Genomic DNA, 25,222 nt, shown 5'->3' with positions numbered 1-25,222 from the left:
GTTAAGTGTCAGACGTCGGCTCAGGTCATGATCTCACAGTTTGTGAGTTTGAGCCCCGCATCGGGTTCTTTGCTGTCAGTGCAGAGCCTACTTCAAATCCTCTGTCCCCTTCTCTCTCTTCCCCTCCCCTGCTTGCTCTCTCTCTCTCTCTCTCAAAAATAAATAAACTTTAAAACAAAAAAAAAAGAAAAGAAAAGAAAAGGAATCTGTACTTCATTTGGCTTACCTGATGGTTTTGGGAGAAAAGGTGGGTAACAGCAGAAGTACAAACCTTAGTGTGAGGTTGCATTAACAAGTACAATTTTATTACCACTGCTTTTTATCGCTGTGATCCTGCTGATTGCTCCCTAAAGGAAGATGCAATGCTACTTCGTCTTTCCTGAGGCCCCAAGAGGAAACTCTCACAACAGGATTTTCAGAAATGTGTTATGTGCATAGCCATGCTTCTAAAAAAGTATTTTGCATAGCTGGGCACTGTCTACTCCCGATGCATATATTCTGTTCCTTCCAGGGTCCTGCTTTCTGTGCCTTCCAAGTGACCAATAGCTTAAAAATAGTACATTTATTTGCAGAAACATGAGAATCACTCCTTCCACCTAAGCACCTCTGCCCATTAAACTATCTTTTAGAAGGGTAGCAAGTACTTTGTTGTCTAGCCTGAAGCAGTGATGCAGTCACAGGGATTCGGGCATGATGAGTCTAAATCACTGGTTGATTTTTAACAGGTATTTCTGTTAGGAATTGTGTTAAACTGCAAGTAACAGAAACCCAACCACAAGGGCTTAACCAAATAGGAATTTATTTTTGCATAGGTAGCAAGAAGTCTGAAGGCAGGTAGTTCAGGACCAAAGGACTCATCATGGTTACTCCTAGCTTCTGGCTCTGCCATCCTTAGTGTATGGTTCTCATCCAAGAAGAGGGGAGAGGGAAGAGCAAAATAGGATTGCTGGGTGTGTCCTGTAGAGCTGGGAAGAGCAGAGAAAGAAAGAGAGAGTCCTAAGTAGGCTCTGCTCTGTCAGCACAGATCCCAGTGCAGGGCTCGATCCCACAAACCATGGGATCATGAACTGAGCAGAAATCAAGAGTGGGATGCTTACCCGACTGAGCCACCCAGGTGTCCCAAGTCCGTCCTCTTTTTAATCAGGAAAATGATAGCTTTCTCAGAAGTCCCATCCAGTAGACTTCCACTTACACCCTACTGGCCATAACTAGATCACATGCTACCTTTAGCTGCAAGAGATTCTGGAGAGATGAATATTTTTAACTGGGAACATTGTTGCCTTGGATAAAATTGGGGTTTAGTTGGCAAGGAAGAAGCTCAGTGGATAGGCAGTGATTGAGATCTGCCCCGAGGAGCCACATGACATCTTTCACAACCAGGTTTAGGTGACTGCCTTTTAAATATTGACATTGTTGGGATGCCTGAGTGGCTCAGTCGGTTAAGTGTCCAACTTCGGCTCAGGTCATGATCTCACAGTTCGTGGGTTCGAGCTCCACATCGGACTCTGTGCTGACAGCTCAGAGCCTGAAGCCTGCTTCAGATTCTGTCTCCTTCTCTCTCTGTTCCTCCCCTGCTCACGCTCTATCTCTCTCTCTGAAAAATAAATAAAGATTAAAAAAAATAAAAAAAAAATAAAAAAATAAATATTGACATTGTTGGGGCCCCTGGGTGGCTCAGGTGGTTGAGTGTCTGACTTCAACTCAGGTCATGATCTCACAGCTCGTGGGTTTGAGCCCTGCGTCGGGCTCTGTGCTGACAGCTCAGAGCCTGAAGCCCGTTTCACATTCTGTGTCTCCCTCTCTCTGTTCCTCCCCTGCTTGTGTTCATTTTCTCTCTCTCTCTCAAAAATAAATAAACATTAAAAAAATATTGGCATTGTTGTTCTATGTCTGTGATGGAATGGAGTGGTGTGCCTTGTGTTGTTTGTTTAGGAGAGCAGGTGATGGCATGAGTGTTTATGCTTTTCCATTCTTATAAAAAACAGTGGCTCCTTCTTGGCTTTTCACAGAAAGAATCTTTAGCTTGCAATGTGCCTAATGCAGATGGCATGGGAGGACCTTTCCTCCTAGAGTTCTTTGACTTATGAATATGATGAAAATAGTAGGCTCCAAGTGCAACCACAGACACAGACAGAAGTCTCCCAGAGCTGGATTATCTGACTCCTCGCTATGGCCCATGTTTGTAGTTCTTTCACGCTCAGAAGTGTGAAAAAAAGGGAGGTTTTTCTTTTTCTTTTTTTAAGTTTATTTATTTATTTTCGGAAAGACAGAGAATGGAAGGGGAGGAGCAGAGAGAGAAGGACAATCTCAAGAGGGACGTGGGGCTTGAACTCCTGAAACGGTGACCTCGCGACCTGCAATGAAATCAAGTGTCCGATGCTTAACTGACTGAGCCACCCTGGTGCCCCCTTTGTTGCAGGGGACGTTTCTTCTCAGGCCTATTCCCTTGAGCTTGGGACCTTTTCTCCAGCTTTACTTTATTTTGGTGTAGCTCTTACTTCACCATGTCTAATTTATCCCAGCTCTCAGTTAAAATGTATCTTTAATCTTTCCTCCTGGGAAAGGGGTTTGGGGAAACAAATGAAAATATCTGACTTTAAGAGCCAGTATCACTGTATACATTTTCATGTGCCTGTAAAACTCTGAATGGTTTTCTTTTCATGTTTTCAGTTTTATTTTCTATTCTGGGCCCTAGGACAGAACTTCAAACTAGTGTGATGAGGGCAAATTATAGAATATGAATCCTTTCAGCCTTTGAGGTGATGGGGCAGAGCTGGGTGCAGCCAGAGTTTCCCTGCCTGCCCTTTTAAGTTATAAGCATGTCTTTCGTTTATCCCAGTGTGTCCTACAAATATTACCCTTTTCTGTGTGCCAGGAGGTCAGAAAGCTTGGAAAATGCTGCTGTCAGGCTGATTCTTCAGGTTACTATCCATACAAAAGCCTAAACATTCTTTCTCTCCTTTTGTGTTGTTTGAGGTTTACGGGCCTCTGGCCTTTTGTAAAAGATTATCCTAGCAGACATGGTGACTCGGTTGGTATCTCCCAAACACTGTTCGTAGCAAAGCCATACTGTGTCCTCACTCATTTTCATAGCTTAATGCCCCCCCCTTTTTAAATGCCATTTTAAGTTCTATTATATTCTCTCAATTATGCTCTTCCTTTCTTTTTTATATAGGATTTTATAGATGGGAGCACACCCAACTCCTTCCTTACATATCCGCTCACCATTGACGCTGAGATAGTTGTAGCCTGTGTTCTTCCCAGTTTTGCCTTTTGGCAACATTGATTAACTGGGCCAAGCCCACAAATGCCAACTTCTTTCCACCCTGTCCCCAGTTCCTCAGTATCCGTGCAAGGACAGAAATGCAGGGTAATAATCTGCTGGGAGCTGGTCAGTAATAATAGTGTTCATTAATATTTCCCCCTTTATCTTTTTTTCCTCTTATTTCCTTTTTTCCTTTTATTTTATTTCCTTTTTATTCTCCTTTTATTTTAACTTGTATTAGTCTGAACTAAGGGAGGAGACATAGGTTGTGATTAAGCTGAAAAAGTGTTTGTTTGGTTTTTCCAGATGAGAATTCTCCAGCCAACTTCTGGGATTCTAAAAACAGGGGTGTGACTGGAACCCAAAAAGGGCAAATCGTATGGAGAATTGAGCCTGGGCCCTATTTCATGGAACGTAAGTACTCAGCGAGAAGTAGAAGTTTGTTACTGAAATTCCATAAATATACAGAAATCTAGGGAGTCTTGTCTGAATTTATTATAAAAGTTTCTGGCTCTGATTTTCATATTTATGCCATGTATCCTCAAACTGGGAAATATATTGTTTTAGAAAATGCTCGTTAGAGAATGTTCACATATTTTGAATAAAGTGTATGTAAATATATATGTGTGTGTATAATACATATACACATTACATATATCTTGTGAATGCATAGTATATAAGTCATGTTTGGTTATTTTAATACTTTACACATTTTTATATACCCTTGTATCTACATTCGTAATTCATATTTATTATATTAACTTCCGGGAGCAGAAAGAATAATTCAGGATTTCAGTTAACTTAAGAATTTTATTTGTCTTTAGAATACTTTGCTATTATTTTTCCCAGCAGTGGAATAACTGTTGCATTCGGGTCCTCGTCTTTACAATTAGATGAGAGAGTCTGGGCAAACTGCCATAGAGGTCAATTTTAAGAATAAGAAATTGGCTGCATGTAACTCAGCCATTACCCCGTTGATCTGATGTTGTATTTCTTTGCAAATACAAATGCTTCTATATAGTACATGGCTCACAGAAGTAGCTCATCTCTTTTTATTTAGGGTGAAGGAGAGTATTTATATTTGCCACTAATGTTATTGAGAACATGGTGTGTACATTTTTGTAGGCTAGATAGAAGCATGAATGAATACACGATTTACTGAGTGGTTCAAGTTAACTTTTACATTTACACAGTTCTTCATTAATGTAGAAAATGGGCTATTTAAAAATTTTCTGAGTTGTTTAGTTTGTGTAAGAATTAACTTTTCTATATTCAAGAGATTTAATATAAGAGAGAGAGTGTGTGTATGTGTGGATATTAGTACTGAAGGATTGTACTTATTAAACCTTAAAATATAAAGTAAGGTTTGATTAAATGGGAACATGCTATGAGCGTACTTTTATTCAAGTATATAAATTTTTATTATATAAAAAGTTATTTTCAAAGATTGACATCTGTTACTTTGAATTGCCATTAAAGACATTAGATTATTTCTTCCACATCCTTACTGGTAAGTCAGCATTTCATAACTTTCTCTAATCATGTTTCTCTCTCCTAAGAACTATCTGTTTTTCATAGTTCAATATTTGACTAGGGTCTCTTGAAAACCTAAAGGGAATGTAGTTTTTAAGGGAAAATGTTCATGATATATCAATAAGTGAGGGGGAAAACAGGTAGATACACACAACATAATTTAACTAATACCATAACATATAGGAAAAAGTCTGGAAGGAGATTTGCCAAAATGTGAACATGGGTTGTTTGCGAGGAGGTGAGATTATGGGACATTTGTTTTTCTACTTATTATTTCTACTTTATTTTCTACTTTACTTTCCAACATTTGGCCCAGCTGGCAGTACCATCTATTAATAAGAAAAAGAAGTGGGGAAAATGGAATGGGTTTACTTTCATTCAGTGTGATTCCTCCTTTGAAAGGATGCCAGGGTTTAAGAGGCTGACGTAGCAGAGAATCTTGCCAACTGAATTCCAGGGGAAAAGGTAAAACAACCTTCCTGTTCCTTCCAAAATGCCAGCCTGCTAGGAATGATTGCCTCCGGATGGACTGTGTAGCCTCATACCATGGGGTTCAGGTGAACACCGGGAAAGACGTTAGTATCACATACTGTTATAATTTGGAACATTTTTTTTGTGAAAAGCCCCACTTGCAGATATTTCATTTGCCATGACTGATTTTTTTTAAGCTTTTATTTATTTTTGACAGAATGAGAGAGAGAGAGAGTTGGGGAGGGGCAGAGAGAGAGAGGGAGACACAGAATCCGAAGCAGGCTCCAGGCTCCGAGCTGTCAGCACAGAGCCTGACGCAGGGCTCGAACTCATGAACCATGAGATCATGACTTGGGCCGAAGTCAGACGCTTAACTAACTAAGCCACCCAGGTGCCCCTGCCATGATTGATTTTATTTCTCCTCCCCAAAGCGTTAGAGATTCGTAACATCCTGGCCGATCAGGATATACTAATATCTCTGTCTTGAATGTTTTTCTTTATGCTTCACTCTAGTGTTTAATAGAAATAAGCTTGACATTGACACTAGGAGTTGGGAATGAAGAGTAGGTTTTTGTTGTTGTTTTATTTTCTCCTCTAAATTCCATCTCAATTCTTCACACACAAAACTAGAGAAAATAAAACTGGCAATATTCAGCAATGAATTTTTGTAAGGACTAGGAAAAGTCGTGTATGTTAAAATCCAAGACGGTGAATGAGAATTACAGAAAGTTTGGTTTTAGAATAAATTTATCTTCATTAATCAGAATGAGGCCTCTTTCAGCACACATTCATATCCTTTCAACGTGTAAAAACCTAAGGTGGTATTTATCTAAGTGCTTAGTAGCGTAGTCCGTGTCTTTTAGACATCATTTTTTTTTTTTAACCCCTACAGCAGACCTAAGGGGACTTCCGGCACAGTGAAGTTTTGCTTGAACCTCTGGAGCCAATGGTGTGGAACTTCTAAAAATTGGGTGGGGAGGGGTTAGACAGCTTCTATATTTTCAACCTCTGATCTTAAAAACTTGAGACATTTAAAACTTTTGCTTTCATCTTCAGAAAGAAAATTTATCTTTAGCTCAACAGAAGTTCAGGCAAAATAAAATTAAAATTCTCTGAAAATTGCCCTAAGTGCATGGGCAAACCTTGATCTGAGCCCCCTCTAAGCTCTTTCTGAATGTAAAGATGGCTTTAGTTTGTCTGGAAAAAAACCCAGAGGAGGCAGGCAGCCCAGACTTCTATTATTACAGGGCCTGCTTAAATGAATTTGAAGGACAAAGACAGGTGTAATTTTGGGCACATGACCTTCCTAGACCCTGGAGAGGAGGATCAGCTTCCTCTGCACCTACTTGTCACCAAACTGTCAGATAGTCCTCAGATGAGCTTATGCTTGCAGAAGCTGAATGGGTCATCTTTGCAGGATGCATCTTGAGCTTTGAAATGTAAGAGGTTTCAAAGTTGTCTTATCATACTAGGATGTCTCTGTTATTCTTTGTAGTCTTTCATAGACTTTGGCCATTCGTTCATTCATTCATTCACTCAGACCTGCTTTTGTCATTCCTTCATTCCCTCTATTCATCTGTCCATCTCTCTCTCCCCAGCCATCATGAAGTATTTATTAAGTGCCAGCTGTGTGCCACACACTATTCCAGGAGCTCACTAAATCCTGGATCAGTGAATGAGCTTAGAACTTCATTGCTGTGTGATAAACTGCTTTGTGATCATTGAGGATAATATCAGAACATTGATATTTGTATAAATGATATAGTGCTTTCACACATCTTACCTGTCTCAGCCCTGGGAAGTGGGCAGGGTTAGGAAACTGAGCATCAGACGTGTAAGTGGCTTGTGTCTCTGATTGGCACTCAGGTTAGTAAGTATGATTGCCAGCATACGGTGCCTTGACAAAAGGCCTTTGCTTTATGAATGGCTTTTTGGGGAGGTAAGGGAGGCAGGTGGCCTTGGTACTGTTCAGAGCCTTTGCCCTAAATATCTCCATTCCCAGGCCCTTCCTGCCAACATCAGAAGGCCTTTTTTTTGCCCCTTGGATGGATTTGGTGCTTTTTATTTTCCACTCTCATACATTAGGTTTTGGATCCTGTTCATTTGCTAATCCTATTAGGTTTCCACTGCCTCCACACTGATATTATCTATCTTTGATTTTCATGATTGTTTAGCTGAGCTTTAGCAGAGGAGGAGGAGCAGAGCCATTTTAGGCTCTATTGGCCCTTAGCAAAGAGAAGATAACTTGTAGTAACATATAAATGATAGGTTAGCGGAGCGCCTGGGTGGCTCAGTCGGTTAAGCATCCGACTTCAGCTCAGGTCATGATCTCATGGTTCATGAGTTCGAGCTCCGTGTCGGGCTGCATGCTGACAGCCCAGAGCCTGGAGCCTGTTTCAGATTCTGTGTCTCCCTCTGTCTCTGCCCCTCTCCTGCTCATGCTCTGTCTCTCTCTCCCTCTCAAAAATAAACAAACATTTAAAAATTTAAATAAATAAATAAATAAATAAATAAAAAGCATGTCACTGGAAATGTAAGCAGACTTCCTCAAAAGCATGAAGATTAAAATGTATTTACTTTCTCCAATTTCTGGCCTCTGAATAAAAGAGCCTGTGAATAAGAGTCATAGTACGAAGAATATAATAAAAGCACACAGGACAATGGTGAAAATCATGTTTTAGAATTAATTGCTTTAATTGTTTTAGAATTAATAAAATCATTAAGTTGAATTTTTTAAAGATTATTCTTTTTAAATAAAAATGCTTGAAGGAAGAGCATCTCCATTTCATCTACTTTATGGTTCAAAATATTCAGCTTCTAGAAACCTGGGGAAAACGCACACTTTCTAAATAGGAGCAAGCTATTAGTGACTGCCTAAGTGAATCTTGTTGCTATTTAAAGTGATGGATGAGATCCCAGCCTTTGAAATAAAACCATTTCTTGCACAGGGTGGCCTGTAGAATCTTTTTTCAGAGAGGGCTTGAAATGAAGTTTTATACTAATGCCTGGAGTTAATGTAGCTGAGTTGAGATTCTTTTTAAAAAATAATTTTTGAATAAGTAGTGTATGAAAGAATATAATGTTGAAAAGATCCAAAGGTAAACGTATCTCCTCAACTTCATGCCCCAGTCATCAGTTTCTCCTCCCCGAAGGCAAGCACTTTTACTGGTTTCATTTGATCTGTCTGAAATAGTTTATTCATATACAAACCCAGAAACACAATGGTTGCCTTAAAAATGCAGTGTCATAGGGGGCACCTGGGTGGCTCAGTCGGTTAAGCATCTGACTTCGGCTCCTGATCTCACAGCTTATGAGTTTGAGCCCCATGTCAGGCTCTGTGCTGACAGCTCAGAGCCTGGAGCCTAGAGCCTGCTTCGGATTCTGTGTCTCCCTCTCTCTGCCCCTCCCCCACTCACTCTTTGCCCCTCCCCCACTCATTCTCTCTCTTTCTCTCTCTCTCTCTCTCTCTCTCTCTCAAAAATAAACATTAAAAAAAAATTAAAATGCAGTGTCAGGGGCGCCTGGGTGACTCAGTTGGTTAAACATGCAACTTCGGCTCAGGTCATGATCTCACGGTTTATGAGTTCAAGCCCCGTGTCAGGCTCTGCACTGAAAGCTCAAAGCCTGGAGGCTGTTTCAGATTCTGTGCCTCCCTCTCTGTCTCTCTCTCTCTCTCTCTCTCTCTCTGTCCCTCCCCCACTTGTGCTCTCTCTCTTTTTCCCTCTCTCTCAAAAATAAATATACTTAAAAAAAATTTTTTAAATGCAATGTCAGAATCATGCAGTTATAGAAACCCCTTTACTTAGGAGCATGGTTAAGTTCCTAAACCCTGTTCAACTTCCCTTCCACCTCCCTGACCTCCCCTCCCCCACCTCAAACAAGCCCAAGGTACTATCTCCCCACAATCCCCCTCCCATCACCCCACAGCACCAGTGCTCTGGGAGATGTCTTCATTAAAATTAGTAAATTAAAAATTTAAAAATAAACGGGCTTCTATGTCTGGTCAGCATTTAAATAGAGGCTGCCAAGTCTTTATTGTAGTAAACCTTTAAATGAAAGTATCCTGAAGATTACTAAAAGGCACCAAAATATATTTCCATAATTCATGACTGGCTTTAGCCATTCAGAAGGGACCTCTGAGAGAGGAAGATGCCATTTGGGTGGTGCTTTCTTCCTTCCTTCCTTCCTTCCTTCCTAGGCTAGAGCGGGCCCAGCCAATGGCAGGTCCTTTTTTATTTTTTAATTTTTTTAAATGTTTATTTATTTTAGAGACAGAGAGGCAGAGCACAAGCTGGGGAGGGGCAGAGCACAAGCTGGAGACAGAATCTGAAGCAGGCTGCAGGCTCTGAGCTCTCAGCACAGAGCCCGATGCAGGGCTTGAACCCACGAACCATGAGATAATGACCTGAGCTGAAGTCGGACACCTAACCGACTGAGCCACCCAGGTGCCCCCAATGGCAGGTCCTTATAGGCTAATGTAGGAGGCCTCCTCACCCTTCTCCTGTCTTGCTGCCCTCTGAGGCAACATGCTTTTTTTTTTTTTTTTAATTCTGTCCATTTATTTAAATGTATATTGTACGTAAGTTACAAATTCTCACTTCTGCCACTCTGCTAGAACTTTTCTGGATAAGCCTCCATTTCTTCCTTGATCCTGTGTTTTACAAGTAATGTGAGGTTACTATCTGTGTTTTGAAGGTTATAGCTGACAAACATCTGTTTGTTGGTCTTCCTGGCTAAGTGCCGGGTAAGATCAGTGGAGGTCATGCCACAAGTGTCTCTGAGGAGGGAGGTAGACACGGGGATGGAATCATAGTGGCTGCACAGGGCCACGGTGAGGTTGCACAGGTGCGGCATGGCCCCCACCCACAGGAAGAGCCAGTGTGTCAGCCACATGACGTGGAAGTGGACGAGCTGCTCCCACAGCCTTGTGCTGAAGTTGTGCAGGGAGATGTCCCGATCTGGGGTGGCCCCTCCATGCTGCCCGTTGGGCCCAGGACCACAAGCACCAAGACCCCGGCCCCCCACCACCATCACTGGCCCAACCAGACCCTAGCAAGCGAGCCAACATGCTTTTTATAAAAGGCGGATTTTTTTTTTTTTTGGAGAAAATTCTCTTACTTTGTATATACATACACACATATTTTAATATATATATTTCCGTAATCTGAGACCGTTAGGAGGAGATGTTGGCTCTCACATCGGGCTATGGAGAAACCATTCTCAGCGATCATTCATCGCTCCTTAGGCCTCCGTCTCCCCTGCCTGTGCACAGGGCTGGCTGGTGCCACAGGCAGCGGGCTCCTCCCTTATCTGATGCTCGGTCATCATTCATATGTTTACTGTTATCTGTCCATGTGTCTGTTTCTCAGAAGTAGCTTTTTGTTTTCCTCTTGCAGTTAGTGCTTACAGACTGTAGCTAAAGTAGGAGCGTGAATGCCAGCTCCCCTTTCCACCCTTTTTGAGTCTTCTTCTAGGTTACCTCTCTCCACCGCTAAAGTGTTTAAGCACGTCAATCAGAATGCAGCTCTCTGTCTTTTCTCTCTCACTCAGAGGAGATTGCATTTAGTAACACCATTTAAAAAAATCTTGAGTGACCTCATAAAACACTAATGTTTGAAGAGGAATGCTCTCACCTTGTCAGGGTGGAACGTTGGTGTATTTTAGGGGACAGAAGTCTTCACTGGTGTTCTGCTGAAGGAGCCGGCGTGTTTCAGTCCAGGTGCAAACGACTAGTTCTGTCCAGTACTGTGTTATTCTCTCTGATGACCAGCCTACGTGTTTGGTTCTGTAATGGGTGATCTGTGCAAATCCCCTTGGCTTTGCATCTAGCCTTGAAGCATTATGAAGCTGTTAGCTCTGTCGTGTTTTTGGCGATCATGTCCACAAAATCTATCCTGTGCAATTCAGAATGAGTTTATCTTATAGTTTCAAGGATCCTAATTTGTCACTGGGCTTGGAGACTTTTGTTATAGCAAGGAATAAATAACACCCCACATGGGTTCACTAGCAAAGCAGGCCTGGCTATCAACATCCTACACACAAAAATCAGCAGTCCCTTTTTTTTTCCCCCCCAGTCTCATAATCTATTACCTAGCTGACTCTTAAAACCTTACAAAAGAGGAGATAGCATCCTGACTTGAGAGGGAGCTAGGGGAAGATGTCTTATAAAAATGCACTTCTCTTTGTGGAAAAATGAGCTGCTCACTCCCTTACCGCTGATCTGATCTATGAGGTGCCGCTGCAGGCGGATTCCCAGACCGCTGGTTGCCAGCATTTTGAGTGTGATCCTAATGAGCTCATGCCTGCAGAATTCAGTCCTTGTGCACACCATCAGGCTTGTTCTGCTTTGGCAGGCTTTGTGCATGGTGCTTAGCTTTGTTCTCGTAGAATACATGCTCTTGGTCTTGGAAGAAAGCAAGTGGAAGAGGAGGGTTTGCGCAGACCTGTACAGCTGTCACTATTTCAGTAATAACCAAAAGCTTGTGTTAATGTTCGGGAAAGTCCTTTGCAGAGGTGTTCCCAGGCAAGTGAAGTCATAGTGCGGCTAGAATTCCTGTGTGCGTCATCTTGCTGTTCCTCAAACTCAGCATGCTTATTCCTGCTTCCCTGCTTTTACCGCCCCTCACCCGTTATCATCTCTGCTCCATTTTTCTCATCTAGAAGTGTGAGTCCAGACCTGTTTGTTCCATGAGGACTTTCTGACTCCACCGTGTCGTCGCTCATCTTCTCCGGGGTCTCCACACTCTGCTACCCAGCCGCTCTTCCTTTTTAGCCCTTCCTGTAAAATTGTCATCCTAACAGCTACACAAAGAACACCTGCTAGACCAGAAACCTTTCTCTGATTCTCTTGCACTGTCAGGCATATGTTGTGATGGGTACATGGTAAAAATCTTTTGCTTGATGATGCTAACTACATTGTGAGTCACTGCACTGTGATCATCATGCATAATGGAAACACTCAATATTTTCCCTCATGACAGAGCTAATTTTTTAAGCTTTAGTATTTTGTCATTGTTAGAAAAATGTAATATAGTTTTGTATTCCTGTATGTAGTATTCCTAATCCTATATAAATTCCTAAAATGATTTTTTAAAGCATTCTATCTTTCTCTTAAAATCGGCAAACCAAATACACTGCAGGAGACCATTTGGTGCAGTCAGGAGAGTTGATAGAAGAATAACTTCTTAGGGAGAATCCATCTAGTGGCCCCACTTTAATAATCCAGGTGACTCAGTTGAGAGAGGAGCCCCACTGCTCTAGGCTGCGACTCTTCCCTGGTGCCTGTCCGTCAGCATCATTTCCTATGACATCATTGCCTTAAATGACACCTTGGGGAAAATGCGTCTTGTAGGGACACTACAGTGACTCAGATACTCTGTATACAGAGAAATTCTAGTGGCTGTGGGTTTTATCTTTGACACATTTTGCCTTCACGGTCTTTGAAATTGTAATTACTTTCCAAAATCAATTGGCATTTGTATTGCTTTTCATCAAGCTCAGATTTTATGTGTGTGTGTGTGTGTGTGTGTGTGTGTGTGTGTGTGTGTATGTACACATGCACCTGTGGGGAGAGAGGTATATATATCTCCACATATCTCTATCTGTCTATTTATCCATCTATCTATTTATCTATCCAGATCTATATATTTATATATCTATATGCCAATGGTTCCTAAATTTGATCCCTGTCTAGTGACTACATTGAAGCCACCTGAAAAATTAAAATACAGATTCCCTATCACTGCAGAATCTATACAGCATTCTTTTTTACTCTGCTAGACTGCTTTTTTGTATTTCCACTAACAGTGGCCGTCTATTTTGTAGAGGTTAGGAGTGAACGCTTTGGAGTCCCACAGACTGGGTTTGAGTTCTGACTCTGTCATTTCCTGTTTATTTGACCTTCTGCAAACCCTGGCACTTCTTCTGTAATATGGGGATGGGAATTTCTGCCTCCCAAGGTTGAAGTGGGTATCAAATAACAACATGAGCGGCGACAAACCATGGTGTCTGGTGCGCTGTGGAGCGCCTCAATAAATGGTGACTAGTTTTCTTCCTATCCCTACACTATACATATTTTGGTATGTTGTTTTGTGCGTTATTTTTCTCATATCTTTGGGATATTCATAGAAAATTTCAGAGAATTCTGTAAAATCAAACAGGAATTGGTGTAATTTATTTCTTTGATTGGAAAAGAAGGGATTGATTATTCAAAGAGTCTAGAGTAGGATCTTCTGACAGGGGGTGTGGCAGATTTCTTCAGCTGATTCCTAAATGACTAGTTTCAGTGTTGAAATTACTGTTTTTCTCCAATCAATTTGCAGCTGAGATAAAAATCTGTTTTAAATACTACCACGGCATTAGCGGAGCCCTGCGAGCCACGACCCCCTGCATCACCGTGAAGAATCCTGCTGTGATGGTGAGTGCCCCTCATTGCTGGCTTCCTCATGAGGTCCCCCCGGGCCCTCGGCTTCTATTTTTGCCAGTGCAGCTCTGGCAGGGTTATGAAGAACGATGAAAAAGGAAAAACGTAACAGCGTGGGCACTGTTGTAGGAGAGGAAATAACTTACAGGCTGGCTTACCTGGATCCATAATACGAATCGTGGAAAAATATGATTTGATTTATAACAATTATGCAAATGGTCAACTCTTCGGAGAACCCATTCATGAAGCAAATTAGTGAGTATGCCATCAAATTTAGTCTTAAACTTGGTCTAAATTTAGTCTGGGTGACTGGTTGGGAGGAAATGGTGGCATTGCATCTTACCTGAGTTTAATTTACATGAGCTCAGTGAGTAAGAGGGGAAAATAGCAATTCAAATCCTGTGTGATTCTACCCGCAGTCATCTTTACAAGCTTTCACTCCAAAGAGTGTGAGATGGGGATCATGCATGTGCTATTCCCTCAGGAGGTCTGAGCACCAGATTCCTAGATGCCAAGTTGGGCGCTAGAGCCTAAATATACCACACATTTTTAGTATAACATGGCCACTCAACGGAAGTCCCCCTCTTCACCAGGCCCTCAAGTGAAGAAAGAGATGCCTGATTTAGTTTGGAAGGAAACCGGTTGTGTTAGACTTTTGAAGGCAAGTATATATATACATTTTCAACATGGTACTTTCTGAAGGTTTATTTTTCACAATTTTGTGGTTTTTCACTCCATTGACTAAATTTAGAATCTAACAGCTTTGTAGTATGTACTCATTGTAGATGGGTGGTTGGGTTCAGGTGGTTTGGGGAGATTCTTAGAGTCTAAGATATGTAAAGCATTGGAGGTTTAATAAGCCATTAATAAAAATCAGGTCATGAAAGCAAAGAAGAAAAATATTGACTCCCACAATGTAGAACCTTTATCACAGTGTGTGTGTGTGTGTGTGTGTGTGTGCGCGCATGCACGTGTGTACTGTGTATGTGTGCATTTATAGATGCAAGCATTTTTGGAAATAGGCAAGTAGTCATGTTGACTCCCTGAAATTCAGAAAGTAATCTCTGCAGGTGGCACTTTGAACCAACAACGGTATATCATGAAGTCTTTCCTTTTCATTTATTCACTCAAACAAATATTCATTGGGTACCTGCTAAGTACCAGCCGTTGCACCCACCATTGGGGATGACATGACAAGCAAAAACTCAGTCCTTTCTTTCACTGGTCTGGTGGGGACAAGAGACATCATTAAATTAATTTATGTTTATTTGAGTGGTAACTGCTGTGAGGGGGAGTAAAATGGGGCTATAAGGGCTCATACTAGTAGAATTTATCCTGATCAAGTAGGTCTTGGAAAGCTTCCTTGAAGAAGGAAGATTGTTTGCAGGACAATCTGAAGGATGAGTAGGAGATACTTAGGTGAAGAGGTGGGGTGGGGGCAGGGTGGGTGGAAGAGCATTTCAGGTAGTGGGAACAGTATTTGCAAAATCTTTAGTATCCAAATATTCTACTCGCATTTGAATTATATTTGAGTTCCCATGTAGTAAACACAATTTAGAATTTAAAAGAATAATCCACATTTATTATACAAGACTTTGAAGGTCACCAGGAGAATAACAGTCATTGATTACAAAATCTGTCATGTCACATACTAAGCGGTGGAATGTGCTTCAACTGATATTCTAAAAAGAAAAGTTACAAAACTGGAAAAGTGAGGTCTTTAATAATAGAACCTTTGAAAAATTAACTGTGTGTGCAATTAGACAGTAACTTCCAAACATGATTTTCTAGATTCAGATTTTCTTAGACGTGAGCAACTTAAGTGATCAGATATCACTGAAGGCAGCAGGGTTTTCCAGCGTAGTGAACACTGGTCTCATTCCATTGATTTTGCATTGAGATTACTCTGTCAAAGCCTGTGGATAGTTTGTAGATAATTAATTTTCTTCAGACAGCTTTTAGAGAACCATCAAAGCTTCATAGATATAGCTCTGGCAGTCAGAATAGAATATTTCTGTTCAAAGGGTGACAATAATGGAATTGGTGGTCAATAGATTTCTGACCCAGCTGAGACAATTTGGGTGTATGTCCAAAATTGGAAGTCTGGGGGACACCTCATGGGGATAAGTGCTGTGCTTCCATGATGGTCACCTAGTTATATGACATGTGTCTAGTTATTGTGACTGATTGACAACATTGATATTTTAGTTTGATTATTCCATGACCATATGCAAAGAATAGCCCTGGAAGAAGTGTCTGAGCACCTCTCTAGGGAAGAAAATGAGCTTCCATCATCATCTTATGGCCTCCTTTCTCATATATCCTTTTGCAATGAATCAAGGATTTTAAAAAAGTTGCGTCTTTTCTGTCATTTGTACTTTGACGTCATTGTCATTCATCAGAGTACTCAGTGATATGTGTCTCCGACACTTGGAACAGGAAATCCTTTGGCTTCGGGGACAGATAAAGGCTAGCATCACTCACTACCATGTATTGTTTCAACACTCGGTTGTCAGTGTTCCTTCTGGGTTTTCCTGGAATGAATCTGTGGCGTGAGTTTATTTAAAATCTCTCTTTAAACATTGAGTGCAGATGTGTTTCTTATCACCGATGTTCCTGTATCTAGTGATAATGTTTGGTCTTTCCTGGCTTTCTTGTCATGAATGATGGAATTGAATTCATGGAGTATTACTTCAGAAGAGCATTTGCCTCAGTTGTAGTACAGGACGCTATCTGTGAATTCTGTGAGAGTTGTTTCACATTAGCTTTTGCCAGACAGTGGTTTATATTTTTAAAATGAGAATTTGAAGGCATTTTCTTGTGTTTCTATAATATCTTATAACATTTCCAACATGTTTAAATGAAGACTGACCATGAATCTTTTTCATCTCCTTTAACTCACTTAGCATCAGTGTAGCTTAGCAGGAAGAGACTTCATGTTTTTGGAGGGAACACATCTTATTGGGCGGTGTGGTCCATTTGGTGGGAAGCTATGGTCTATCAGGCTGTACTCAGGACTTGGAGGGCAGGTTGCTGAGTGTCTGTCTCACAGCAGTCTGTACCACCTCACGCTGTTCACTACTCTATGGTCCAGGGATGTGTGTGGTGAAAGCAGGATGAGACAGAGACAGCCATCCATTACCTGGCCAGTTTGCTGCTGTGTCTTTTCCGATTAAACTGGGGATGATGAGTCAGAGAGAAACAACACAATATGGTAAACTTTACATACTTGTTGAGAGTCAATCCAGAGTTATCATGAAGTTGGTTTTATGGATGAAATAAATTAAAGATACCTGGATGATACCTTATTATACTGCAGATGACGTTTGAAAACATCAGGAATCAGTGAAGTGCCATGCAAAATAGTTTTGATTAAGGTACAGGAAGTAGAGGGGCACCTGGGCGGCTCAGTCGGTTAAGCTTCTGACTCTTGATTTCAGCTCAGGTCATGATCTTATGGGTTTGTGGGATTGAGCCCCACATTGGGCTCTGTGCTGACAGTGCAAGACCTGCTTGGGACTCTCTCTGTCTCCCTCTCTCTCTCTCTCTCTGCCCCTCCCCAACCTGTGTGTGCACACACTCTCCCTCAGAATAAATAAATAAACATTTAGAAAAGGAGAAGGAAGTAGAAATTTATATTTCAAAATTTAAATAGAATTTATTTAAAAAAAATTTTTTTAACGTTTATTTATTTTTGAGACAGAGAGAGACAGAGCATGAACAGGGGAGGGTCAGAGAGAGAGGGAAACACAGAATCTGAAACAGGCTCCAGGCTCTGAGCCATCAGCACAGAGCCCGACGCGGGGCTCGAACCCACGGACCGAGAGATGACCTGAGCTGAAGTCAGACGCTCAACTGACTGAGCCACCCAGGCGCCCCTGGAATTTATTTTTAAATTGTTCAACTTTGCTCGGATTAGTAAAGTTTTATTTCTTAGCAGTATATGAGGTTAAAAAATTGAAGGATAGTTAACATACAGTGTTATATTAGTTTAGTGATTGAACAATTCTATACGTTACTCAGTCCTCATCACATTAAGTGTACTTTGTAATCCCCATCACTTATTTCACCCATCTCCCCATCCACTTCCCTCTGGTAACCATCAGTTTCTTCTCTATATTTAAGAGTCTCATTTTTTGTTTGTCTTTCTTGTTGTTGTTTGTTCATTTGTTTTGTTTCTTAAATTCCACATGTGAGTGAAATCACGCTGTATTTGTCTTTCTCTGACTGACTTATTTCATTCCGCATTATAGTCTCTGGATCCATCCATGTTGTTGCAGATGGCAAGATTTCATTGTTTTTATGACTGAGTCATGTTCCATGTTCCATTGTATGTATGTGTATATATATGTCACACTTTCTTTATCCATTCATCTATCAGTGGACACGTGGGTTGCTTCCATATCTTGGCTATTGTAGATAGTGTTGCAGTAAACATAGGGGTGCATATATCTTTTCGAATTAGTGTTTTCATTTTCCCTGGGTAAAAGGCCAGTAGTGGAATTACTGGATCATCTGGTAATTCTCTTTTTAATTTTTTGAGGAACTCACATACTGTTTTCCACAGTGGCTCTATCAGTTTGCATTTGGTGGTGTATGATTTTTTTTTAAATTTCTTAATCTTTATTTATTTTTGAGAGAGAGAAACACAGAGTGTGAGAGGGGGAGGAACAGAGAGGAGGAGGGAGACACAGAATCCAAATCAGGCTCCAGGCTCCGAGCTGTCAGCACAGAGCCGACATGGGGCTTGAACTCAGCAACCGTGAGATCGTGAACTGAGCCGAAGTCAGATGCTCAACCGACTGAGCCACCCAGGCTCCCCAGTGGTGGTAGATGATTTTTTGAAAGGTGAGGGAGTGTGGCAAAGTTTAGATGGAAGGGTTCAATCCAAAGTTTAGAATTAAAATGTGGTCTCTGTTTCCCAATTATTCAAAATATATTCTGCCTTCAGTTCAGTCTCTTATAGCATTGTGGGCTTCTTTGTTAGAGAACTGGGAGACCTTTTTTTTTTTTTTTTTTTTTTTTTTTCCTAGTGTACCATAAATGGAGCACTTACTTGTACATTAACTGAGAGAAAGGCTAAATTTGCCATACTCGGTGGTCCATAAATGACAGGTTTCAAGTGAGATAGCCTTTACACAAACTTTTACAATACAATAATCAGTACAACAGCACTGCAGACTCTTACAACTGCTAATTATAATAGCTGTGCCATGTACCTGCAGCACAGTAAAATAGGAGTCTACGAGGGCAGTGGGGCATCCACATGGTGACTCAGAAATATTTGGCAGGTAATTGGAGGGTAATTCTACATATATGTGGACGAGTTTGAGAAAAATCACCTGTTTAGTTTATTCTGTTTTCCTAGTAAATCTAAAGGAATCTGGTGTTTGGTTTTTAACTGAAAGGAATATTTTAATATAGTAATAGTAATGTAAGTACATTCACTACATATCAGCTATATTCTTATCAAAGAAGTAGAAGGACATAAAGTAGGTTGATTCCTGTCCCAGGAAATTTAGAAGTTCATATTGGTTTCATTTGGGGTAATGATTTAATTTAGGTGTGACTCTTTCTCTTGTCTCTGAAAATATGCATTTTTATGTGTCTGGATTCCAAGATTTATAGTATATGAAAGGCATATACTACAATGCATGTTTGATACAAAAAATCATCACATTTGTAAATATATGTGGTTCCCTAAGCACGTTGGGTACCATCATACTCCTGTGAAACTTCAAATATGTGCTTTTCCTCTGCAGATGGGGGCAGAAGGCATGGAAGGAGGTGCTTCCGGAAATCAGCATTCTCGGAAACTCGTCAGCTTCACGTTGTCAGGTAAAGGTGTCTTTAAACGTGATGTCCAGTTTGAAAGTGTATAATTTCAAAGGCATGAATAGTCACTTCTGTCTATAGATTCTTTTTTTTTATTAAAAAAATTTTTTTTAATGTTTATTTTTGAGAGAGAGAGAGTGAGCAGGGAAGGGACAGAGAGAGAGAGGGAGACACAGAATCTGAAGAAGGCTCCAGGCTCTGAGCTGTCAGCACAGAGCCTGACATGGGGCTCGAACTCATGAGCTGTGAGATCATGACCTGAGCTGAAGTTGGATGCTCAACCGACTGAGCCACCCAGGCACCCTTACAGAGTCTTACATATGATATGTGAACTATTTATTTTTTTGGTAAAAGTTCTGGAAATTCAAGTATGTTTCTTACCATGAAAAAATTAGACTACTAATATAAACTCAGAAATTATTTCTTCCAGGTTTTCTAGTGATAAAATGACTGTAACTATGTACAATTACTTAAAAACAACACTGTAACATATGCTATCCCTACTGGAGAACTTTGGTTTTGAAAACCATGTATGTGCTTAGCTCATCTGAAGAAAGGAAAATATTGGAGACTAGGAAAAATAAGCCAAGGTTACTCCTATTTTTGTGGAGAAATTCACATAAAAGTTGGAAAGCTGATAAGGCAACTTTTTTGTTTATTTTCTGATTAGGGAAATCTTCTAATTGCTTGTTTGTTTATGAAAATGTGCTGCTTTTCAGATTGTGAGTTAGAACTCATCTGTGTTTTGTAAGTTTAATTTAGTTGAATCCAACAGTTTAAAAAAAGAATAGGGGGAAAAATCAGAGTTTTTCACCAAAGGGAATTATTTTTTCATAGAACATCAGTTTATACAGACTGAAAACTTTACACACAAAATATACCCACACCTATGTATGTGTATACTGGGTTTCAGAATAAAATATATTTCATATGTAGATCACGGTCAAAAACATCTGAAAGCTACTGATTTAAAAAAAAAATTGGCAGTCATAAAGTCAGGAAGACACTAAGAAAACCAGTCTTTGAAATGAACTTTTAAAACAGACAACTGTGCTATGACACATATAAAATGCAGTCTAACAGATGTCTGTCACTAAAAGATGTTTTGTTTTCATTTTTCCATTGGTGCAGTGCTTCTAAATTTTAAATTAGATTCACTTTTCTTGGCTGCAAAAAGTATTGTGGACGAAAATTGACATTGTCAAGAGTGAGAGAAAACTGATCTTGAGAACAGACATTTCCATGATGTATAATTACCACATACGATGAAAGTGTGCACATTAGTTCATCGCTGGCCCATGGCCTTCCAGAGTATCCATTTCTGTTCTAGCATGTTCCTACTCCCCTATATGAGTTTACTTACTATGAAAGCCTTTTTTTGCCTTTGGTTCTCTGGTGGATCTCAGAAGTTGTAAACTGGTGGCTTATGGTTCAATTTTGGCCAAGAAGTATGTTTTGGTTGGAACCCTCAGGTTTTAAAACATATCTAGGTTTTTCGAAGCGCACTTTGAAGTTCCACTGCCAGTGGAACTTACCCTGTCTGTGTGTCTCCTGGAAGCATTTATTTGGCTCTGCTTTAGACCTTCACAGTCCTGAGGGGTTGCAGGTACAGAAATCCTTCGTGTATAGGTAGGGAACAGTTAGCCCACCTCCATGGTTCAGAAAATTTACTTTAATCATACCATGGTCTTCTTAGTTTAGACGCATTGCCTTAAGCTTCCAAGTGATCAATATCATTCCGAATGCAACACACACATACTGATTTTGACTCTAGTGGGGATGTTAATTAACTCACTGCAGGAGAATGACCATCTAGAACTTGAAAACCCCAGGATGTTTTCCTAAAAAGTAGGAAATAGCTTTGGGGCATCACCAGATGCTTCTTCTTTAAATATAATTTCCAACATCCCACCTCAGTACACAGGGTGGCTGGCTACTTTATATCTGTTTTACTTCCTAATGTATGGTCAGATATTTGCAGATGGTGTACAGAAGTGGCTAAAAATTATATAAGATGAAAGCAGTTCTATAATGGTAATTCTGAACAATTAATCCAGTTATAGCATATTGACAGTGATAATAGTGTTTAGCGAAGAGCATTTATGCATTGTAGAATGTCTGCCTGCAAATGTTCTACTCTTGATTCTCTGTGGTAAGTAGGGACACAAATTAGTGAATTCTACAGCTAAAACAAAAGCTGTTTGTGTGTTTTTTTAAATTTTTTAACGTTTATTTAATTTTGGGAGAGAGAGACAGAGGTGCAAGCGGGGGAGGGGCAGAGAGAGAGGGAGACACAGAATCCGAAGCAGGCTCCAGGCTCTGAGCTGTCAGCACAGAGCCCAAGGCGGGGCTTGAACTCATGAACCATGAGATCATGACCTGAGCCAAAGCGGGACGCTTAACCAACTGAGCCACCCAAGTGCCCCCAAAACTGAGTTTCGGTTACTATCTTAATCCTCTTCTCCAAATAAGACTTTAAACTAGGGTATTTAGCATGTCATACTTTTGTGACTTTGAGGTCTGAGTTGGTCTATTAGGTGATGCAGACATTTATGAGCAGTAAAATATGTAAAAGACAAAATGGGGAAGCCAGAGCAGAAATGAGACGGATAAAGGAACAGAATAATCAGACTACAAATAGTTGGTAGATTCTTATATTTATTAATGAAGATTTATTTGTGCAGCATTCCTTGTGGAAAAATTTGATACGAGGGTTATTTAATAGTGGCGTCTTTCATCACAGTGGCATAATCTTCTGATGGAATGCTTTTTGTCCAAAGGAATGCTTTGCATGAATAATTTAGCTCTGTCATGCTTTGTGGCAGCCATTTCCATCCATGTTACTCCTCATTTACTGCAAAGAAATCCCTTGTTTAGAAGTAGATTTAGTATCTAAAGACTATCATTCTTCTGTCTTTGAGTCTGAGGCGAGCTTAATCGAGAAAGGTAAGAAAGTAAATATGCAAATTGTTTTCCTCTCGGAGCTATTTTATGCCAAATAAAGCCACTCGAAGACATGTAGCACCATTAAACTGATAGTGAGTTGCAGATGCTGTGTTAAGATGACTGTGTAGCTTATGAAGTGCCAGGAGTGGGGACTGTAAGGCTAGAGAGACGACAGTGGCTTCTCTGAAGTGCCTTACTCATCTTTCTCTTCTCCTTCTCTTTTCTCTTCAGATCAAAGATCTTACTGTATTTCATGCAGTGTCCTTAGCATAAGGGCCTCCTGGTTGAATTTTTCGGTCTTTGCTGACATATGAAACTCAGCTGTCAGTTAGTTGTTATTAGACAGCACTCTGGGCCACAAGTTCTTGTTGGCCATGGGTGAGCCTCCTCCAGGAATGGCTCCCTAGACAATGTGGTTCTATGGGCAACCCCACCAATTCTGTCCCTCTAGGAAAGACTTTGAGTTTCAAGAATGGGCTTGAGTAGGATGACTCAGGGAACCTGCCATCATTGACAGTCACCATACAGAGTCTGTTGCCCAGCTGATCTGGGTAATCCAAAGGTCTTTGGAGGTTCAGAGGGATCTGCAGAATTTTTCTCTGGACTAGTGGTCAGGACCTCCCTAGACTGATCGTAATTGTAGCAAGTTGCTTAGAAATGGTCCGTTATTCCAGAAGCTTTCAAGATCCCTTAGCTCTTAGGCCAATCTTATTCAAACTGATATTCTCAGAAAGGTGTTGAGGACCCGGAAGAGCTGGGTTTGTTACCTGACATGTTGGTGTCCCTTATCCTCACTCCTTTGAAAAGTGTCAGTCTTTCCACTTACCAGATTTTAGCCAGAAATTTTAGCAACTCACATACTGTGAAGTAGCAGCTGGTGAATCTAAGATGTTCTGGGACAGCCATCAAATATTTAAGTTACTAACCAGTAGACTCACAATTATTTAATACAGCAGGTAGCATTCAACTTTTAGAAATATTTCTCGTTTTCTTTTCCCCCTAATATTCATTACATTTGTGGAAAATATAACATTTTAAATGTGGTACAACTGAATGTGTGCTCTGAAGTTTCACCCCCAATGAAACATAGGTCTGTAATTTCATTATATGTATGTAGAAGAGATTTAATTTTTCTCTCATGAAAGAACATATTAGCATTCTTTTTTTTTTTTAAATAAACTGTTTCCTAAGAATTTCTCTCAAGATACTGTGTGAAATGCTGGTTGCCAAACCACATAGCAAAATGGTGGTGAAGACTCACGTTAGAATCAAAATGGTTCCCAGGAAGTCAGTTTAGGTACATGAGGTGATGGTAAATGTTTGGCTTCATTTATTCAGCCTGTCAAGAGACTCCCCCTCTGCTGGAATTATTCATAACTCACTTGTCCTTACTTATCTCAGTGATCATAGTGTAAATAACTTTGTTATTGTTTTACTGTTGTTTACCCCCCCTCTCCCTTTCTCTCCCTCCCTCCCCCTCTCTTTCTTTCAAGATCTTAGAGCAGTTGGGCTAAAGAAAGGGATGTTCTTCAATCCTGATCCTTATCTTAAGATGTCCATTCAGCCAGGGAAGAAGAGCAGTTTCCCCACCTGTGCCCACCATGGGCAGGAGAGAAGGTCTACTATCATCAGTAACACCACTAATCCAATTTGGCACCGAGAGGTAAGATGATCCTCAGGGATCTTCTACTTGACAGGAATTTGGCCAAGTTCATCTCTCTTATGTGTACTGTTGAGCTGTTTATGAGCATGGGCAAGATGGCTAAGATATCTCGGGATTCTGTTAGGAAGAGTGTAGGAGGAGAATGAGACAGTCCCTTGTAGCCAGGGCCAGGAATAGGGCAAAGCAGGTGAGGTCCTTGATCTCGGGTGCATGACTGAAGGGAGCCAGAAGACTCAATAATCAAAATTAAGATTTTAGTGAAATATTTTAAAAAATGAAAATCAGTGCAAAAAATTCATGATGAACAGATATTAAAATTTTAAGTAAGGACAGGTTCAATAACATTGACTTGCAGAGCCATATTCGAGCCTGAAGCAGAAGGAAAAGTCAGTAACACTGATCCTGTTTTTATTTAAAATTTTTATGTTTTTACACCCAAAACTAATGTAACACTGTATGTTAACTAACTGGAATTAAAATAAAAACTTGTAAAGCCCCCCCCCCAAGTTTTCTATATTTTGTTCTAGTTATGTATTCAGTACAGATTAGAGGAATTTCTCTCCCTATGGGCTTTGGCAAATGTTTTTTGGATTTGTAGATTTTGGTTAATTAAGCCGTTCAAGGTAGTTGTCATCCCGAGGGAAGCCAGATCGTTGATGTGTTGGTGATAGATACTTTGGTATCTATACTTTGGTGATAGATACTTTGACGTTCCTTCCAGCCACATTATGCTACCAGTCATCTTAGCGCACCACATCAGTGAAATCAAGCAAAGCGTTTTCTCATTAGAACTAGGGAAAATCAAGGAGTGAACAGAGATATTGTTTCTCATCTAATGAGCAAAGCATGAACTCTGCCACCATTTCTCAGAGATCTAAGACATGTTTCACATACTGGTGTTAGAGTGTTTCTAGGTAAACCTTTATTGGCGTAGGAGTTGCATAGTTAATCAGATCATTCCCTAGTGTTTAATGACAATATGTTCTAACTTTGTAGAAATATTTCCATGGGGAGGGAGATGATTCGGGGATCTAAAACCAGTTGGAAAAAAGGTACTGCTCTTTGAGACTTGCCAGCACAGCAAGAT

General features: G+C 40.4%; 2 protein-coding genes across 8 annotated transcripts in view; one reads left to right on the top strand and one right to left on the bottom strand.

Moving 5' to 3' along the window:
* The window catches only part of HECW2 (HECT, C2 and WW domain containing E3 ubiquitin protein ligase 2), a 321,506-nt gene that overhangs the window by 167,387 nt on the left and 128,897 nt on the right, over nucleotides 1–25,222 (top strand). For 6 of the 7 annotated variants that reach the window (XM_042994961.1, XM_007094709.3, XM_042994965.1 and 3 more), the window contains 4 exons: nucleotides 3,572–3,679; nucleotides 13,591–13,685; nucleotides 19,454–19,529; nucleotides 23,966–24,135. In XM_042994961.1, the coding sequence (XP_042850895.1) occupies nucleotides 3,572–3,679; nucleotides 13,591–13,685; nucleotides 19,454–19,529; nucleotides 23,966–24,135 (449 nt within the window). Of the gene's footprint in view, nucleotides 1–3,571; nucleotides 3,680–13,590; nucleotides 13,686–13,866; nucleotides 13,947–19,453; nucleotides 19,530–23,965; nucleotides 24,136–25,222 lie in introns of those variants that run through there. The other variant, XM_042994966.1, reaches the window with a different exon arrangement.
* On the bottom strand, nucleotides 9,881–10,300 carry LOC102967089 (proteasome assembly chaperone 4). The gene has a single exon (XM_007094738.1). The coding sequence runs from the start codon at nucleotides 10,298–10,300 to the stop codon at nucleotides 9,881–9,883; it is 420 nt and encodes a 139-aa protein (XP_007094800.1).

The sequence above is a fragment of the Panthera tigris genome, chromosome C1 (assembly GCF_018350195.1).
Source record: "Panthera tigris isolate Pti1 chromosome C1, P.tigris_Pti1_mat1.1, whole genome shotgun sequence".
NCBI lineage: Eukaryota > Metazoa > Chordata > Mammalia > Carnivora > Felidae > Panthera > Panthera tigris.
The sequence above is the reverse complement of the archived record's forward strand: the minus strand, read 5'-3'. Positions and strand labels throughout refer to the sequence as shown.

What these genes read in the sequence shown, in the direction of transcription:
- LOC102967089 (XM_007094738.1), bottom strand. Translation starts at nt 10,300, where the DNA reads ATGGTGGTGGGGGGCCGGGGTCTTGGTGCTTGTGGTCCTGGGCCCAAC.